Source organism: Geospiza fortis, unplaced genomic scaffold (assembly GCF_000277835.1).
Source record: "Geospiza fortis unplaced genomic scaffold, GeoFor_1.0 scaffold16, whole genome shotgun sequence".
NCBI classification, from domain to species: Eukaryota; Metazoa; Chordata; class Aves; order Passeriformes; family Thraupidae; genus Geospiza; species Geospiza fortis.
The window spans coordinates 3,981,655-3,998,133 of record NW_005054302.1 but is presented as its reverse complement, the minus strand read 5'-3'; the positions used below and the strand labels follow the sequence as shown (position 1 = coordinate 3,998,133).

Sequence of the window (16,479 nt, the reverse complement as noted above, 5' to 3'; positions counted from 1 at the left end):
CTCTGCACCCAACCAGGGAACTTCTGGGTGTGAGTGAGCACAGTTCTCATTGCCACCCTGTGAGTAATAAAGGGCATAGACAGAGTAAAGACAGAGCTGGCCTTCACTGAGGAGAAAAAGGGGAAGGGGCAGAGAAGACAAGAAGAAAGTATCTTCTACTGTGTGAGAGAAGGAAACAAATTTTTCAACATGCACAGGAATGGAGACTTAAAGCAGCCAGCCCAGCAGCAACCTTTTGATACTAAGTACTGCAGAATTTTGAAAGACAAGTCAGCTTAAAAATACCTGCTAGGTGGGAAAACTGGATGAGATGACTTTTGTTTATTTTCTGGTGTTTCTGAGTAGCTCAGAGAATGAACCTGTCCCCCAGTCTCACCTGTGTTAGCCCTGTGAGTATAGAAGAGCAGTTTCTAGAACACACACTGCAGTCTGCTAATGCTATTGCCTCCTAACTCCAAGATGAAGAAAATAAGATGAAGGAAAAGAATAGTCCAAGACTGCCATTCCTTTGGTCTCTCAAGTCAAGCAGTAAGTAAACTGATGTCCAAAATAAGCTGTGGTCTGCGGTTGTTTGCTGATTTAAAAAACACCTTTTTAATGCCATATGGCTGAATACCAGATCAGTAAATTGTTTCTTAAACATAGAAATGGGAAAAAAGAATTACCAAAAGCGCTGATGTAGTAGCACCCACTGAAAAATAAATTTATTTAGAGAAAATTATAAATAATATATACACAACAAGCTTTAAGCTTTTTCACTTGTTTACAGAAATGTACATTATTTTTGCTGATGTGCTAACACTTCAGCAGTTTTGACATGGTCTACAACTTGGTGTCCATGATAATATTACCATCCTTGTCCTTTATTCTGACTCTCCCAGAGACATACTTGGTTTCCTGCTGTCCATTCATGTACACAGTCTTGACAGTCCCATCTGGATACTCCCGTCTCTTAAACTGTGGTGTGTGCAGTTCTCTCTGGCCATTATTGAACTCTATCGTTTTGGTTCCATCTCTGCATTAAAGGGGAAAGAAAACCCCAAGGATTATGCATTGGTGTGAGATTAGTCTCAGAACCAGCACTGGATATGTCAGCATAAATGAAGGAAGATAGTATTTGTGGAAAAATTCTGTTAAATATCTCAGCTGGTTCATACTCAGAAACCTGTTTCTGCAAAACTGATATTACTTCTTTATACTTGGGAGCCTCCACTGCACTTTATCTGCATCAAATCCATCACTGCTAAAGTCCAAGGGGAAGTTTAAAACTTGGTATTTTGAGCACTATCAGTTACCCGCTGTTAGTCACATCTGCTTCCCACACCAGCCAGGTTCCTAGGTTTTTTTTTCTAGAATTATGTACAATTTTACAATGTAAAATTAGATTTTTTTTCTAGAATTATGTAGAAACAGAGAAGTCTCTTAGGTTAGGGTATAAGAAAATGCACTATCTTTTATGCCTCTTCCATGCTACAAAAAAAAAAAAAAAAAAAAAAACCAAAAAAATTCAAAAAAAAACCCAAAACTCCACTGAAATGCAAACCTGCAGGAGCTGCAGAAACACAGCTGTCACCATTTAGTACCCCTGTCACTGATCCCCAAGTGCTCCATCCCCTGCCCAGCCCAGGGAACCCCAGAGGGAAAAGCTCACCGCTGCACACGAACAACGGTGCCATCAGGAAAGATACTTTCTTCTTGGCCATCTGTAAATAGACTCTTAATTGTCTGATCAGGAAAGGTTATTTCCTTCTTGCCATCAGGATAATGCTTCTCTGAAATGTATTTTGAGACAATGTGCTTATTACATAAATACATATGTATATCTGGGCAATAATTCTGACAGTTGGGTTGGATGATTACCTATTTGTCCATTTGAAAACTGCAAGACCTCTAGGCCATCAGTGTATGTAGTGTGAGTAGTCTTAGCATCAGCATAGTAATAAATCTGCAGACAACAGTTGAGATTTAGTGTAACTAATGAGAAGTTTTAAATGAGTGTACACATGCAGATGAATAAGCATTTATTGAAAAATGCAGATATAGGATACCTACCACTGTTTGATCAGGCATAATCTGTTTCACATCCCCATTGAAGAAGGTTATAGTTATGGTCTTCCCATCAGAGCCCACTTTTTTCCATGTTCCATTTGGGAAAAATATAAGGTGACAGCCATTTTTCAAAACCTTCTCGACCTAATGAAAACACGAGTGAGGTCAGTATTGAGCCCTCACACTCATCTTTCTCAACAGCTTTCTTCCAGAATTTCCAAGTGCCAAACTGTCATTTTACCTTTCCATCAGGATAAGCAGTTTCTCTCTGTATCTCTTCACTGCCTGTAAATGCAGGAGCAGATGGTGGTGACACATAAGCTTCATTAGGAGAGGTGTCCTGAGATGACAAGCAGAAACTCAAATCAAGCTTTGTCTTTATATACTTTCTTCCTAGGCTGACAGGTATTTTAGGAAACAAGGAGCATCACAGACAGAAGATGAGGATTGGGAAGCATAAATACAATCTGGGGTTGAAGCAACTCCAAGTATAATTCAAGTGGTACAAGAGATGGAGACTGAGCAATCATTGGATATCTGTGGTCAGTTGTAATCTGGACTAAAGTGGAATTCAGTGATGTGCTGTAACGTGGAGCTCAATTTCCTTAAGAAATCCACATCATCGTATGAAACAATCAAGTTCTCTAAAGCCTAAGTGTAACCTACAGCAAATAATGTAAGAAATAATTAAACTATTTAAAAGATCCTTGCACAGTTGCCCTACATGGAGCATATGAACATCCATCCTTCTTCAGCCCTCCCAAAAGGTAAAAAATTCAAAAGAGCAGATTATTACTTTTTCGTGGTTTTCCTGAGCCAAAGAATAATGCAACTACTAGACAAAGGTAAAACACTCCTCATTGACTGGTACATAGCCATTTTCTGCAATGACAATAAAAGATGAAGAACACAAAAAGATGAGTTAACAGCCTCATCAGTCACCCTCCAGATACTCATTAACTTTTCTATTTTAGGCTTTTTCTTCCCTGCTTTGAAAATCAAATGAAGATACAGGACTTACTACCGTAAAAGTCTGAGAAGAATCTTCCAGTGCTGTCATTGCCTCAGAGGTGTTTCTCTCATTAGCAGGTCCTGATGCAGGTGTTCTAGGAAGTTTTCCTACTGAGATACATGTAATAGTTAAATTGGAGAGAAACAGAAGTGTGGTTTAAGAGTTACAATTATGTAGGAGGTCAAGCTGTACAGGACACCCATTTTTCTTAACTGCAGTAGAAACTGAAAGCAGGGTATTTATTAAAAGGATAAGCACATGCCCAGAAAAAAAAACAATCACTGACATTGTTTTGTGTGTCAGCAAGAAGCTAGAATTGAAGAATCATTACAATGGACATTTAATGCACTTTCTCTCCTATTTCATCTCTGTAGATTTAAAAAGGATTTTCCCCTCCTAGACATTTAGACAACATTATTACTGACACCTTATAATGAACGAAGGAAGGTGAATATCAGCTTTTAACAGGAACTGATCAGCACATTTTTCCATGTATCTCCTATCAAATTACCAAAATAAAACTACCTTCAATTCTGGAACATACTCCTGTAACAGATAACATGATGGTTGGATGAGCTGTCAGAGGTGTCAAAAAAGGACCCTGCAGTTACTTTCCCTATGTGATTATCCCTTAGGAAGGCAGACACTAACTAACTGTGAACAAGGAACACCTGCCACAGCATTGCCCATATGATTATGAAGAGACACAGCAGTTCTGATGTTATCAACACACTCAACTAGACATTAGGAAGAAATTCTTCACTGTCAGGGCAGTGAGGCACTGGGACAGGTTGCCCAGAGAAGCTGAGGTTGCTCCTTTCCTGGAACAGTCTGAGCACCTCTGGTCTAGTGGAAGGTGTCCCTGCCCATGGCAAGGGGTAGGAAGTGGATGATCTTGGAGGTCCCTTCCAAACCATTCAGTGACTCTGATCTAACCAACACCTGCAGCTTGGAGAACACCAGTGATGAATGTCATTTTTTATTACAGAAAGCAGCTTCTACAGTGCTCCAGACCATCAAGTATGACCAGAAGCATTTTTCACTCCAGAACTGGAGTGAAATCACAGCTTTCTCCAGAATCCCACCCTATGAGGTATTTATCCATATGCTCAAGCCCATGACAGCTCCCACTCTTCTCTCCTTTTGAGGTGGTAATGCACTCCACAAAGCAAAACTTCACATTCATTTTATTTTAAAGATTTAACAGAATTCTCTGCATAGACAAATATTTTTACCTTTTGCTTGTGAATAACTTTTGCCATTTATCTTGCTGCACTTCTGTACTGGAAGAAGTGGAGATGCACTTCGACTTTTCAGGCCTCTATTCGGTAGACACTAAAAGAAAGGAAGTATTTGTGGTTTATGTGACATGTAATCATAACTGTTCAGACAGAGTCAATAAAATTTATAGACCATCTGACATTAAATTTACTGGAAGCTTTCTTCACAAACGACACAGTTTTGAGACCTGATCAGCAGGAGGGCTTGTGTGATGTAGCCCTAGCTGCACTTTGGAACTCTTCCTCCATCAGCTCCTTCGCTATCAACAACTCCAAAATGTTAATTTGATGCAAGCAATCCAGAATAAGAGTTATAGTTTCAAAACTTAATATAACCGGTTTAGACAATTGTGAACTGCTTGGTTTGCCTGGTTGATCCCAAAGGGGCAGAGGTTCACAGCTTAGACTCCATCAATTACTTTTCCTTCATACTTGCATCATCTTTTATTTCCAAGATGAGTTCCTCAACAAAAGGGATACTGCATATTGTGAGCATTGACATTTCCAGAGAATATGGCTTGAACAAAATTCTGTGTCTGTCACCACTAGTGTAGTCCCCACAGAAGTAAATTAAAAGAAAACAGCTAAGTTGTAGCTATTAGAGTCCAAATATATAACAGAAAACTCACCAGTACTCACACAAATATATTTAAAGCATCAAGATTAATAACTTACAGATTCTGTTCTATTTAGACTCATCCCAGGATTTTCTATTTTTTTCTTGCTTCTAGCAGCTTCTACTTTCTTCCAGGCTTCTAGACGAAACTTCTCCATAATTTTGATTTCCTCTTTTAGCTCAAAATTCTCATTTACTAAAGCTTCTATTTGATCTTTCAGGCGTCGATGGGTAGTCGACCATTTTGCCTCTTTTCGTTTTAGATCTTCCTGTAACTCTGCAATCTGCTGTTTTAAAGCCTTAGAAAAATGCATGTTTTCATTTTTAATATAATAAAATATATTTTCATTTTTCATAGTAATACAAACACAAGCAAAAAAGGCATAAGTGGCAAAAAAGTGAAATCAGCTTAATAGTGTAGAGGTGAAAAGTAAGGAAGAGTTTTCTTTCCTGAAAGAGTCTAAACTACCAACTTTATAAGCTCTACTCCAATCACAGGAATTGTTTTTCTTACTTTCTTGGCATCCTTTACACTTCCTAGACTGGACAGTACAAATAAACTTGAGACAGAAACACAAAATCGTTAATGCTACCCTTGGAGGGCCCTTCAAAAATCTTGGCACAGGAAAACAGCAAGGACACAAACACACAAAAACACATGTAAATCTGCCTAGTTTAGCAAATGTCAATTCAGTTTTCTGAAGGGAAGTTTGTAGGGAAGGAAGATGTTTAATATGGCTTGTTTATGCATCTCATATACCATACATCCTGACAATGAAGGAAGAAACAGATCTTGTTCCTTATCACTGACACCTAAAGACCTATAAGTGATAATAAAATGTAACTTTGAAAATTGAAGAAGATTACTACATAGACTGTACAAGAGTTATAGACAGAATTAAACCCTTCTGGAGTTCTAGTATGCACTTTGACTGACCACCATGAATAAAAACTTACAACTTAATATTTTAACTTTGGTAATTTTGTTTCAAAGTTGAAGATCATTCTATCAGTCACCAAGAATTTTTAGTATGGAAATGTGTCAAAAAGATTTGCTCATGAGGAGTTTTTGCCTTAAAACCATCAAACAGCATTGTAAAGACTGTAGTTCCCTTCCTCAATAAGAATAATTTAGATTGGGAAAAAAAACCGTTAAGATCATGGAGTCCAACTGCCAAATTCACCACTAACCCACGTCTGCTAGCAGTTCCCATCTTGAAATCACCTGTAATCTTTGAACTAAGTTAGAATTCAGTTCTTGACTGCCTTTAAGTGAACTTACATGTTCCTTTGTGGACTAGAATAACAATAATATATTTTTATACCTGAATTTCATCCCTTTCCTTTTTATCTGGAATTGCTCTAGCTTCTGTGGTGTATTTTTCAAAAACTTTACGCTCCTTTTGCAGTTTTTTAATTTCCTTTTTTTTATATTCTTCTATTTCAGCCAGTTCTTGGGCTTTCTTCTGTTCAAAGTCTGCAATTTCTTTCCTATAATTATGAAACAAAGTTGTTGTTTTAGCTCAAATCGCCTTTATATTCTGGATTTTAAGAAAGAAAGTGAAGACTCAGTGTCTTGTGGTCACAGATTGCAGTTCAGCATCTCTTACCCCCAGGAAGACTTACTTATAAATGGTATTACTTATTTAAGGAGTAAGAATTGTCACACAGCAGGTGTTCGAAGTCCAACAATATATATTTTTATATCTTCTAGTCACAAACATTATCCTGAATTTAGAAAACGTTTGGCCAAAATCTTGCCACATTCTTTAAAACATTAGAACACCATCCCCCAAAAACACCAGTGAAAACAATCTGCTAATAGGAGGCCAAAAATTAAACGTTAGCCAGAGACACAATGCTATTCCCAAACAAAACAAAAGTGGCTGTGATAGGAACATATGTGCTCCATTTATGTCATCAGAGGTAATTCTTCTGTTCTATATGCCACTTATAAATGCCTCTGTTCAAATTAAAATATTCTCAGTGTGTACACACCAATATCAAATCCAAAGGGAAAGCATTAAGACCAGTTCTGCAGGGCTAATTCAGGACTGTATTATCCTTTAGAACAAAAGTATTCATTCTCCAAAATACAGCCTTTAGGGATAGCATTTTAACTGAGGTGGGGTTCTTAACACTATTAAATTGCATGCAATAATTACAGTTTAGCAACAACTTGTGTCTAGAGCAATTTCTGCTGTAACTGAAGCACGTGAATTGTTTACCTGTGCTGTTGGTAACTGGACATTAGGAGTCTGCAACATGCTGTGAAAGTGAATGCACCAAAATGTTTTGAGTAAAAGTTACCTGATATTTGCCAGGGCGTGCTCTCTTTCTTCACGGAGTTTACTCAGAGTTGTGTTCTCAGCTCGGAATCTCTCAATTTCCTTCTCCAACTCAGCGAGTCTCTCTCTCAGGAGCTGGGATGGACCAGTGTTTCCTGTCAAAGCACAGCCACGTGCACATTACCCCAATGGCATTCATAAGGCTGAAGTGAACAATTATCACACACCAGCTTAAAAATTGTTAAAAAAAAAAAAAAAGAAAAACTAAGTAAATGTACCTCAAATATGGAGTAGATCCATTACTTTTGTAATGTACTTTTAAGTACAGAATGTATCTTTCATCTTGGTAGAACTAAAGCTATATTTGGAACTGGAATTTGAAGGGCTTCACATCCAGAAGAAAATGAGAGAACCCAGAGAAATAAAATGAGGGTATAAGGGTGTAATGAGTGTATATGGCACATGTGTAGGTACATACCACATACATGTGCCAGATACATGTATACAGCATGATGGTATAGGGTATATTAAACAGGAAAGTTTATGGTTGTAAGTTTTTTCAAGTTGTAGTCACTACAAAGTCTGTTCATACCCATTACCCTACTGTGGTATAAATCCACTGTGGTGGAAAGGAAGGTACCACTCCATTTTCAGCTTGCTCTTGCTATTTTCCCTCATTCAGAAACAGTGATTAAGCAGCTTCAGATCACATTACTTCAATGAGCTGAAGCCTCCAGAGGGAAGGAGAAAAAAGAAACCCATCAATTAAATAAATAAAATTTTAAAAAGAAGTTTTCATGAATCAGAGTCATTCTGCAAGCTGTGTAATTGCTAGATCTGGCATCAGACATGCAACCAGAGATGCAGGGGGAGAATAGGGCCATTTCTCACAGCAGAAGTCTGTACTTAAACCCTCTGGGGTAATTTCAGTTTGGAGCTTAAGCACCAGTAGGGAACACTTGTACAACACGCCTTCCTCACCACCTCCTACCCATTGCTGTTCTCTCACCTCCCAGCTCTGGCTCCACATTTGATTTGGTTTCATGCTCTGGATGGCAGCCTGCCTTCTGCTTTGGCTTCAGTGAAGGAAACAGTTTCATCATCAGGTTTGATACAGGACGTCCATCTGAATCACTGTCCACTGCAAACTCTTTGGACATTTCATCTCCTTTCTTTGAGGCAACTTTTCTCTTTATTGCTTTGTCTGGGACAGTGGTATCATTCTTAAAGGAAAAGTCCATCTGCAAAGGTGTTTTAGTATATTTTTCAGGTAAATCAATGCTAACATAATTTTCATCAAGATCACTCCATGTTCTTTCATCATCAAACTCAAATTTATTCCTACTCATACACAACATGCTTCTGTGATCATCTGTAGCTTTTCTAATCTTTTGCCTTGACAGTGCACCACAATCTTTGTCTGACAACTCAAGGTCAGCATCTACATTTTTGCTCTCTTTGCTGATGTCTTTAACAGAACTTCCACAATCAAAAAATTCTGGATCACTTTCTCCATGGTTCACAAGGGCTGTCTCAGCAACTTTGTTGTCATGCTTCAATGTGGCCCCAAATTCACTCTCAGAATCTGTAGCAGTATCACTGTTGCCCTCACTCTTATCTTCATTTACCATCCAGTGATTACTTTTTAAAGCAGGAGCTGCTTTCATGGAAGAAGCTGAGAATATTACACCATCTGTTTTACTCAATGGATCCTTCATTCTAAAATCTGTTCCTGAATTTGAGGCTGTATGCATAACTGGGCTATCATTTGTATTTTCCTGTGCCATGCAGTCTGCCCTTTTATCTCTCTCATTTGTAAGTTCCGCAGCCAGCACCTGGACTTGCTGCTGCTTTGCCTTGACAGGAGTAGAAGACATCCTACGGCCTTTTGAAGTTTGCTGGTCTCGTTCCAAGATCCTTTGCACAAATGAGGAATTACTTGAGAAAGATATTTCATCTGCAGCTTGTTCTAGAAACAAAAATTCATCTAATTCTAGATTCTCTTTCTCTTTTTCTTTTTCCCAGTTCTCCAGTTTATTCTGAAATGAAAGTTCAAAAGACAGTTCTGAATCTTTTACAGGGCGACCTATGGGACATTTAGAATTAGAAAAGGCACTGGTCAGTTCTTGAGACAACTGAGACTTTTCAGCACCAGGTAATTTGTTTTTGATTTTGCCAGTGTTAGACTTAGCAAATTCTGCTCTGTTCTCTGTATTTTCTATTTTTTTGTTAATTTCTGATGGGTAAGAATCTCTCATCTGTCCATCATGATTTTTTCCTGATTGCATTCTTGTTTCTAATGGCAAGATATTTTCTCCACTGTGATTTCTGAGTACCACTGTCTTCTGAATAGGACAATGTTTTACTTTATGGGGGTGGCTGTATTTTTTACATGGTGCAAAAGGATTTTCAGAAACCAGTTCTTTGCCAGGAAGCACAGTTTTCTTCTGTATTTGTAATCTGTCCACTTTAATAACATTTCTACCATCTAAACCCCTTTGTTGAAGTTTTGAGGTGTTTTCTCCAAGTTTTGTCATTTTAGACTTGGCATTAGTGAATCTTGTTAAACCTTCCCCTCTTTTCAGGAAGGGTCTCTTGATCACTGGTTTTTGGACAGCTGATCCATTTGTCTCCTGAAAATGAGTAGAGAAAAGCAAACGATAAAATGTTAAAAAGCTCCTTACACAGTTTGAAGATTTCTTCAAATAAATCCCAGATATCAGTAGAAATTTACATGGTACATTTTTACTGGATTTCTGAAGACTTAAGCAAGTGAAGTATTTGGGGCTTATTATTTTTCAGAATGTGAATGCTGCATTCAGTGTTAGCTTTCCCTGCTAGGATCTTCCTTCTACACTTTTAAAGCACCTATCACATCTTGGCACAATATATAAAGAAGAATTAAGGTTTTTAAATAATCAATAACCTGTAACTTCTGGGTTTGCTCCAGCCGCTCTTCTTCTAGTTGTATCTGTTCTTCCAAGAATTCTTCGAAAGTTTGTTTCTTCCCATGTAGTGCAGCTTTAATAGGTCTGGAGTAAGTACAAACACAACTCTTATAATTCTGTATAAGATAACTATGTTTAACATCACTGATAATCAAAGACCTATGCTGTAATTGCATAAAAGATGGCAAATTCTGAGGTGCTTTAGGCATTAAGTTAATCTGAGAAACGCATTTTAACACTAAATGTTTATCCAATCCCTGCAATAGTTAATATACATATCTAAAAGACAGTGTGTGCAGGTTTTGTTGCTTTTTCTTTCACTGCTTTTCTTAATGATCCTTTCTTTTGGACAAATCACCAAACTTCAACTCATAATTTAGCCACACTGCCAATTCCTACAGTATCACCTTTCCACTCAGGAATGCTACTGAGATAACGTTTCCTGTCTCCCTCTTCGATATTTCTCCTCCTTCACAGGCGTGCTGGGTCTGGCTGGCATGGAGTGAGCTTTTTTCATAGCTAACAGCACGGATAACAATATTTTTTTTAGCTATTACTGAAGCCTGCCTGTACAGCATCAGGGTTTTCTTTGCTTTTTCATGCTGCTGCCCACCCCAGGAAGCAGGCAGGGGGTTGGCAAGACCTATCCCAAGGGAGACACAGCCACATTTCATAGAATGACAAAATCACTGAATGATTTGGGTTGGAAAGGACTTTAAAGATCACCTTGTTCCAACCTCCCAACCCTGCCGCAGTGGGCAGGGACACCTTCCACTAGACCAGGTTGCTCAGAGCACTGTCCAGCCTGGCCTTGGACATTTCAAACAATCATAACTCCCCATAATGAACTAAAAAGTCACCACCTCACTCTCCTCCCTCACATTATTACTTTCAGAACCTAACAGTGGATAGGAGGTTGTAATAAATCAAACTGGGAGCAGCAATCATAACTGCTTATATATCCAGCTATACCGAAAGGTGCTTCTATGCTGTCATTATCCCAGGCTGCACACACACCTCTTCATCTAACACACAACATTTCATCTTTTACAGCACAAGCAGTTCCAAGCAACAGCCTCTCTTACCACAGGTCTCCACAGTACCTAGGAAAATCAAATCCTTTGTTAAGAAATTGCACAAATTCAGAGCATCAGACTGTTTCATTCAGGACTCAGAATTCAACCAAATTTGTGTAATTTGATTAAAAAATGCATAGTCATAGTCTGAATTACCTTTCCTCTGCATTAGTCAACAACTGTTCACCTCCACAGGAATTTTCAGAGACATCTGCACTTCCCACACCTAATATGTGATCAATGTGATTATCTTCACTCTCCATTAATAATTCCACCTTTTTTTCTGGACACCACAGGTTTTTTCCTGTGAAAGCAACAGAGTTATTTGGTTTTTTTCATCCCAACAACAAATCAGTTTTTAGCACATAATTTAAACAGCATTCAGGTCAGGTGAAAACCAGAAGGGAGCTTCATCACCATTTGATTTGAATTCCTACATAAAACAGTTCTAAGATTTCCCCAAATTAATTCTTACTTGAATTTGCACTTTCTTTTTAATGGAACAAGCAATTACGCACTAAAAATTTTCCACATACCTTAAATAATCCATTCTTATTGTTCATCTGCTTTGCTATTGTTAATGTATGGCTTAAAAACATAACTGAACAAATGTTGATGTCTGCTGTACTGATGAGCTCTCTCATCAAGCTTCTTGTTTCCCACATGTATATGCATAAGTTGAGAAGAATTTGATTTTTGGCTCATGCTGCTTTTAACCAAACTTGAATGGACAACAACAGGAACATTCTGAGGTCTTTAGGCCGTCAGGAAACAAACCAATGTACTTAGTAAACCAACTAAAATTATAAAACATTCAAAATAAGTAGCAGAAAATTACTCTCGGTGACAAGGGGGAAAAAAGCACCACACATCAAGTTATTTTTCTAGAAATGACTAAGCAGTAATGTATTTCTCTTCCTTATTTTTCAAACAATTTGGCCTTTTCAGAGGCACACACAGACCTTGCTTTTCACAAGCAGACACTTCTGGAAGATTATTCTTCAAAGATGAGGTGCATTCTCTGTTGTTCAGCTTTTGTAAAGAATCGTTGTCTTGTGTATGGGAAGAAACAACCAGAGCACGAGCTCTGTCTTCAAAGATATTCTGATATCCAGACACTGGCAACTGAGGTGGAGGTGCTAAGCCTGTGGAATGCCCAGGTCTCAGCTTTTGACTTTCAGCCACTACAGTAAAACCTTGAAAGGAGAAGGAACAAAATGGCTGTGTCATTCTATTTGTGTCACAAAACTACTGCTCCACAGGAGAAAAGAAATGGCACTGAAGGGCAGGATTGATTGCCCAGCCTCTGCCCTTACATCACTGACCAAGAATAAGTGATTAGGCAATCCTGGTTTCTTCTCCTAAAATAAGCCCTAATTTAATCTTCTCAGGTAGGTAGAGCGAAAGAAAGACAATCATTTAAGTCAGGTTGGACTGACACTGCCAAGAGCAGAAAGTACCCCTTCTCAGCTCTAAAAGCTCTTCCCAGCCAAGAGCTGTCCCCTCTCCTTGCACCCAGCAAACAAGACTGGAAAACTGATACAGGTTACAAGTCTCTGTTTTTAAATACAGATCAGCTCTCCATCCTGCTTCAGTTCATCACCTGAACGTGATATGTGTGAGCATAAACAAGGAGGGACCACTTCATTTGGCTACACCGAAAGCTTACAACAATCTAAAGTACTCTGAGAAGGAGCTAATGAGAAACAAAAGGAATTGTTTTACACTTCAATACATGTACTTTGAAGCAAGGGCTCCCATCATAGCACATACTGATCAAGCCACAATTACAGCTGGCATTTTATAAAAATAGGGCAATATTCCTTCTTCAGTAGCACTCAACTTTCAGGCACTGAAGCAATGCAGCATTTATCTTTGACTAATCAAGTAATCTTAAAATTAAGAACCCAGAAAACACTTTCAGATTTTAACTGGAAAATGAGATTAGATTTTTCAGTTTATACAAAGTACATCATGTGCTTTCTTTCCCAACTTACCAAGAGCTGCTGGCTGGCCAGATACCATGCTAAGCAGCTTCTGCTGCTCCTCCATTAACCTTTGAAGTTGTTCCATCTGTTGTTTCTTTAACTGTTCCTGTTTCTGCTGTTGCAATTCCTTCAGCTTTTCAAACAAATAAATAAATGTATTAGAGGCTAGGTTTATTTAGAATATACCACAGAATTATTTTGTCATAGATTGTCAATAACTTTCTAAGGACATTTAATAATTCCTCTTAAGATACCAATAAATCAGCTAATATTTATTTAGCCACTGATTGATAGTACAGACAATATTTAAAAAGTGGGCAAGTATTCACCTGTCATGTAAAATACAGGAGAAAACTTTTATAGCACCGGGTAATTCATGGAATTCTACTCTGGCAACACACACTCTCTCCCTCTCTCCACTCCAGTGAACAGACATAGGGATTTATAATGATGTAGCTGCTGGCAGAGTGGACAAGGACTTCTTAGTCCTTAACTGTAGGATTTACTAAAGTGCTGCTGAAGACTTTCAGCCAACGCAATCTGTATCCAGTATTTGGGAAGTGCTTTAGGTGAAGAAACAGCCACTTACAGAGGATTGACAGACACACTTGCAATTGGAAAAAAAAAAAAAGTAAGTACCATAACAGCATTACAATTCCAGGCCTTTTTTTATCCTGATGTCTTGGATACTTTATCACATTCAACACTAACATATCCCCTCATCTAAACAGAGCCAGGTATGTCACACCTGCTTTGAGAACTAACAAAAGATGTTGCTATAGATACAAGAACATTCAACTCCACTGTGTTGTGAATACCTGTGGTCGAGCACTACCACTGCAATGACCAGCACCCCATTCCCACAGCCTCAAGGGAAGACACTTGAACTAGAACTGTGTGCACCTTTCCAGGAAAAATTATTTTAAGAACGATTTCATTTTAAACCGGAACTTGTGCCACCTGGAAACAACAGTAGTTACACTCCCAGTAAATGCATGTCATGAGGAGGACAACTTTCATGTGAGCATAACTGGAGCTTAGGATTTGCTCTTTAAGCTTGCTGTGGCCTATACATTCATGGCAAGGGGTTTGCTTACTTGCAGGCATAACAAATCATATGCAGGAACAAAATAAATCTTACTGTAAGCATGTCAAAGAATTCTAGGTGTATTTATTACCTGTTCAAGCTTTTGCAAGAGTGGATCACTGTGACTGGATTTCTTCTGACCATCCACTTCACCATGGACTAAGTCTGGTTTAAAGCTTTCCATGTTTCCAGCTGCTGCCGGAAAAGGTGTTCCAGCAGTACATTGCTGAAGTGCCTGAGAGCTGGCAGACTCTTCACACAGGGAGTCATCACTTACAGAACAGCTATCTGAAAGGTGCAGCACTTCTTCAGGTAAAGCTGTGATGTTTTCACGTCCAGGTAACAAATTTTCTTTCTTAAAGTTCAAACCAGTAAAACTAGGACCTAATAAGACTCCAGCACGGGTACTACTGAGCATCCAATATGCACTGAGGTTTTGCTCACCACTCAGATTTTCAACAGTTGGCATCTTGCAAATTGTATTCCAATTTCTCTGCTGATCAGCATTAACACAATAATATCACGTTCTGTAGATTTAAGACAATATAACTTTCAAAGTTCCAGGAAGTTGGTATGGACAGCTATCTATCTGCTTCTGGCACCTAGAAATTAAGCAGATAAACAAAATCAGAAATTTACAATAACAGATTCCCAGTAAAAGAACACAACCAACTCTGTTATAACCAACCTAGTGCATTTATAAAAATAACTCATAGTCAATAGAAACAATCTGGATAATAAGTAACAAACACTTTTGGTGCAGAAAATAAACATAATCCAACTCTTAATTGTATTATTTCAGTGCAACCAATATAATCTCAAATATCAGAAAGCTGTACATAATATTTTCTTCAGTAGTACTCAGAGGGATTCAAAATTTTTTTATACACTTGCAACAAAAGAAGTAATTTGATGAGCTGAGAGATCTCCACCACGTGAACTTCACATTAATGCAAAGTTTCAGATATGTCCATCTAAATACAAACACTTTACTGCACATATTTCAATACAACACTTATCATTTTCACGTCTTCCTTAGTTTCTCAAGGAAACGCTGCAACTACACTGCCCGTTATCCTCCTTTTCCTAAAAAGATTCTTTAAAATCCATCCAAAGGAAAGTTTAAATACAGCAACAAATCCTACAAGTGCCATAAAACATGAGTAAATTCATGTAGGAAGGAGGCCCAAAGTGATTTCCTCGCTTAAGAAGAAAAGGACAAAACTGCTGCCGGTGACAGTGTGACAGCAGAAGCCGGGCTGCTCAGCCGTGCTCCTCAAGGTAATACCAGGGCAAATGATTCTCTGCCCGCGCATGCGGTGTGTCAGGGGAATAGGGAATACAGAGGAGAAAAGGGGTCAGGGCACCAAGGACACACAACCACAGCAGTCCAGGTTCAGGAGTCCTGCTAACCAGGAAATAACTTATTAAAGTTTCCTCTTTAAGAGGAAGAGAGTTCCTCTTTAAGATTCCCAAGAGTTCAGCCCAAGCCGGCTCTCACTTCATTTACCCGCAGTCAAAATGAGAGTTTCAACAAGAGTTTGAAACCGTGACGGGGAGAAACATAGAAATGTTTCATATAGAAACGACTGCCGTGTGTTTCCCAGCGAGGTGCAGATTCCCGCAGTGGCAAACTGAAGTCTGCAAGGTTCACGGGCTGTTCTACCTATCCCCTTTGGGAGACCCTCTGGACGCCGCCCGTCAGTCTAAACCTCCCCATGAAATTTACGGCAGCAGCCCCTTCGTGCCAACCGGAGCAGCCGGCAGGGATCAGGCTGATTCGTCCCGCGAAGGGCAGGAGAGCCAAAGGGACCCCACACAGGTGGGCAGTGGGGAGATGAGCACAGCCCCGCTCCTCAGCCGAGCCGAGGTGTCGGGCCCGGCGCCCTCCTTCCCTCACCGACACCGCCCTCACAGAGCACGCCCCAAGCGCACCCCCGGCCCCGAAGCACCCGCTCCATGACAGCTCCGACCCGCGGCCCCTCACATACAGCGAACCAGCTGCCCCGACCCCGCTCCTCGGGCCGCCGCCGCCACCGCGCCCAGCTCCGACTGCCACAGCCTTCTCCTTCTATTACAAACCTGCCGCCATCGCACAGCCTCCCGGCGCCACAGGCGGGCGCCGCCCCCGCGGC

The 16,479-nt window shown here is 39.4% G+C and overlaps 1 protein-coding gene across 6 annotated transcripts; it reads right to left on the bottom strand.

Moving 5' to 3' along the window:
* Positions 1-685: 685 nt before the first annotated feature.
* Positions 686-16,464, bottom strand: CENPJ (centromere protein J). Of its 6 annotated transcripts, none has more exons than XM_031066132.1 (17): positions 16,427-16,464; positions 14,436-14,946; positions 13,267-13,390; positions 12,232-12,465; positions 11,426-11,573; positions 10,172-10,277; positions 8,255-9,878; positions 7,268-7,400; positions 6,283-6,448; positions 5,017-5,256; positions 4,297-4,396; positions 3,071-3,171; positions 2,291-2,389; positions 2,053-2,193; positions 1,861-1,945; positions 1,652-1,772; positions 686-1,015 (listed from the first exon to the last, which is right to left on the bottom strand). In XM_031066132.1, the coding sequence occupies exons 2-17, from the start codon at positions 14,811-14,813 to the stop codon at positions 823-825; spliced, it is 3,993 nt and encodes a 1,330-aa protein (XP_030921992.1). In that variant the 5' UTR covers positions 14,814-14,946; positions 16,427-16,464; the 3' UTR covers positions 686-822. The 6 variants fall into 6 exon arrangements, 5 of the variants coding, with proteins under 5 accessions (XP_030921992.1, XP_030921994.1, XP_005417756.1 ...); XM_031066134.1 differs by having other exon boundaries at positions 3,074-3,171; XM_005417699.2 differs by having other exon boundaries at positions 3,071-3,168.
* Positions 16,465-16,479: the final 15 nt, after the last annotated feature.